At 55.7% G+C, this 3,354-nt stretch overlaps 1 protein-coding gene across 1 annotated transcript; it reads right to left on the bottom strand.

Moving 5' to 3' along the window:
- Window positions 1–2,398: 2,398 nt before the first annotated feature.
- BDP81DRAFT_70082 (uncharacterized protein) lies at window positions 2,399–2,941 on the bottom strand. The gene has a single exon (XM_060596173.1). The coding sequence runs from the start codon at window positions 2,841–2,843 to the stop codon at window positions 2,550–2,552; it is 294 nt and encodes a 97-aa protein (XP_060442316.1). The 5' UTR covers window positions 2,844–2,941; the 3' UTR covers window positions 2,399–2,549.
- Between the last annotated feature and the right edge of the window lie 413 nt (window positions 2,942–3,354).

Raw genomic sequence — 3,354 nt, 5'->3', positions numbered from 1 at the left:
CATAATAATCCCGACTTCTCGTCTCCTAGTGGACAGCACATGCATTGAATGGTCTTTTCTCTCTCTCTCTCTCTCTCTCTCTCTCTCTTTCTTGCACGAAATTTTGCGGAAATAACGAGGACGGGCGAACCGCAAAGGGCGCGCGCGAGGGGAAGAAAGGTAACGTGGCCGTTTCCTTGATTTTTGTCAGGCCAATGCCAATCCGTTCACTCCCTGGGGGCGTGTAATGTAAGTTCCATTGCCAGAGAGGAAAAAAAAAAAGGGGGTCAGCCAAGTGCCTGCTGTATCTGCGTGTGTGGTGAGTCGGCGACCGACCGAGGGCGTCTTGGGCCAGTTTTGCAAGCAAAAAAACCGCGAGAAAAACGCTGGCAATTGGCAGTATCTAGATCTGTTTGATATCCATAAGAGGCTCTCTGATATTCGATGCATGTTGTCAAGACAAGCGCAAGCGCGAAGGGGCGGGGTGGAAGTCTTGGCAAACGAAGGAAATCGAGCGTGCCAAGACTTTTGAGACCCAGGAAGCTCTTGCCTCCTCTCCCGATTCCCCGATGTACCTACCGCCCTTGCGCCGTCTTTACCGTCTGTACCATACTCCTCCTCCCCCCTCCCCCCGCTCTTGGGCTGACTCTTGGGCTGACGCGTTTTGGTGGGAGTGGGAGTGGACGAGTGGTCCGTCACTTCTTTTTTCTCTCTTTCTTTGGTCTGGGCACCTTCCACATGCCCGCACCCGCGGACCACCTCCCTTCCAGCCCCGTCAGCCCAGCGAGTGTGCCCGCAGCCCAGGTGAGATGCGGTGTCGAGGTGTGGCACCGTGGTTCCTCGTTCATCCCCCTCCCCCTCCTCCACTCCCCCCCAAATTCACCACTAACCACTCACCACCCCCAGTCCAAGCACCCCCCCAGGGACTCTGCTGGTCTCCCACCAAAAACCACGCCAATCTGAGAGCAGCTCACCCGCGAAAAGAGAAAATTCGTCGTCAAAATACACCACAGACACGTCCCCAATGACGGATGCCAAGACTTCAGAACCTCATCGTTCCCTCAGCCCTGGGCCCTGTTCCTCTGTAGGGCGGTCCATTTTGACGACGTCCCGTCCGCCATGCGACGGCAATCCACAAACGAAGCCCTTTTCGAATATTCCATGCGTATTCCATCCCACCGGTCTGCATTCGCTTCGGCCTTATGGGGGGGGGGGGGGGGCCTCAAGTTGGATCAAATCTTGCGATACCGCGCCATATGCTCCCAAGTAACAAGACGTACGGAGCACCCGCAAGAAAGCCAAGAGTCGCCGAGGGCACCATGGAGAGCGAGGGGAGGGGGGAGGGGAATCAACCCCCAAAAAATTGCTGGCGATAAACCCTCGGTGTTCCAAGAGGGGCGTGAGCCATGTGCCCACACAAACACAAACCAGACCAGTTGCTTCATGACACTCGTCCAAAGAGCCGTCGGTCAAGACCGTCTACTCGCCTTCGCCGCCGTTGTGGTCGTCGTCGTCGTCCTCTTTTCTTGGCCCTTGGCAAGCCCCTCCAAGAGTCCCAGCAACGTGCTCGTTTTCTTTCCGCCGCCCCCTGCTTCGCTTCTACATTACACGCCTCGACAGCGGTGGCCTACGTGTGTCGTACACACACATATCGCGGCATCGCCCTGCTCTCTCTCTCCACCATCGCGATGCAAACACAAACGAGGCATTGGACCCTCGATCCCGGCCTCGGGAAGATTGCGGCGTGCTGTTCGGGTTATGAGTGGAGACCGAAGGAGGGGCACTAGTCGCAGATGAAAAGGCAATCGCAGATTGATGCTGTCGTCGAACCATGGAGGACATGACTGGGCCACTCGCTCAAAGTGACAGTACTCCGTTGGCCATACCGCCGCCATTCTCATGCGATGCATGGGATGGACAAAAGGCTGGAAGCTCACGGGTGACGGGGCGGCGGGCTCGCTAGCAGATCCACGGACGGTTTGAGCCAGCAGGCTCTGCCCCTACATGTTGGAAACCGAACCTGCGTGCCAGTGCCTGCTTGGAAGCGTCCTCCGCCAACTCGCGGGACCGACTGTTTCGATGAGCCTTAGCACTGACAAACTCCCAGGTGTAGGGGTTGGCGGTTGGCGGTTGGCGGTTGGTGACAACTCGGGCTGCTCTCAAACCACCTCTAGCTGTATTTTTTTCGTGCTTCTTTTTTTCTTCCCTTTTGCGCGCTGGATTGATCATTGGACTGGACTACCTAGATACAGCTATGCCCGCAGTGCATAAGGGGGGTCCTCCCAGTCGAAGCTCAAACGGGGGTCTCCTGGGAAGCGCCTCCGAACCAATAGCATCCCGCGTGTTCCGTCAACTAAGAACCCGGGCCTGGCGTGTGAGTTCAATAAGTCAGCGTTGACTGAGATGAGAGCCTGAGTTTTCATTTCACCCCTGTTCCAGCTACTGACCCTTATGAAAAAAGAGGCAATTGAAGTGGTCTACCGAGTATCGACTGGCATGGCAAGACAAAGCGCCTTTGTCCCAAGTCCCAAGCAGCTACGAAGAGTCCTTGGCCTACCTACGCTGTCGGGTCACGACGGGCACGACGGGCACGTAACGGCGGCAGGTGGTGGACCATCAGACTTGGAGGCTGGACGCGATGGATCTACCGGACGAGGCCGGGCGGGATGATTCATTCCGTGGCGGTCTGCAATTGCGGTACGGGACCGAATGACACGGAAATCCAAGCCAACGGTTGGCCTTGAGCAAGATTTGAAGACAACAAAGATACACAAAGGGTAAAAAGGCATACGTACCCCCGGTACCACCCTGCATCCAAACGCATGCACGAACGCCGCTGGCGCCGCATTTTTTTTTCTTTCCATCGTCCCCTATGTACGGATACACAGTATTATTCATCCCCTCTTCGTGTATTGCGCATACCAAGACTCCAACACCAACTACTCTGTACACTACGCAAAGCATGCATGGCCTTGCGAGTTGCAACTTGACTGACATGTAGATTCTATGCAGTAGTACCATCGGCTCGACCAAGTGGAGACTGGCCCGTTTTCACGTCCCTCTCATCGGTTCCAGATGCATCTCCATTTGAGCATGAAAAAACTGGGCTGCATTCCATTCCCGAAGGAACTCCGCCCTTTTTCTTTTCAATTCCTCTTTTGAGCAAATCAACCGGGGCCGGGTAGGGACTCGACTCGCTCGCCCGTCCCGTATACTGTCCATCGACCATTGCACATATTTCTGATTACTCGCCGACTGGAGACACTTGCGCATACTCGGTGCTCACAGAGTGGTCTTCCCGCGCGGGACGAAGTACAGACCATGGAGTATTCTCAGAGGCAATTGTCACGCGTACTCTGTCGCCATCATCAACGA

This window comes from Colletotrichum phormii, assembly GCF_030913505.1.
Source record: "Colletotrichum phormii strain CBS 102054 chromosome Unknown BDP81scaffold_17, whole genome shotgun sequence".
In the NCBI taxonomy this organism is placed as follows: domain Eukaryota; kingdom Fungi; phylum Ascomycota; class Sordariomycetes; order Glomerellales; family Glomerellaceae; genus Colletotrichum; species Colletotrichum phormii.
The sequence above is the reverse complement of the archived record's forward strand: the minus strand, read 5'-3'. Positions and strand labels throughout refer to the sequence as shown.

Coding starts and splice junctions, on each gene's coding strand:
- BDP81DRAFT_70082 (XM_060596173.1), bottom strand. CDS start 2,843: ATGGAAAGAAAAAAAAATGCGGCGCCAGCGGCGTTCGTGCATGCGTTT.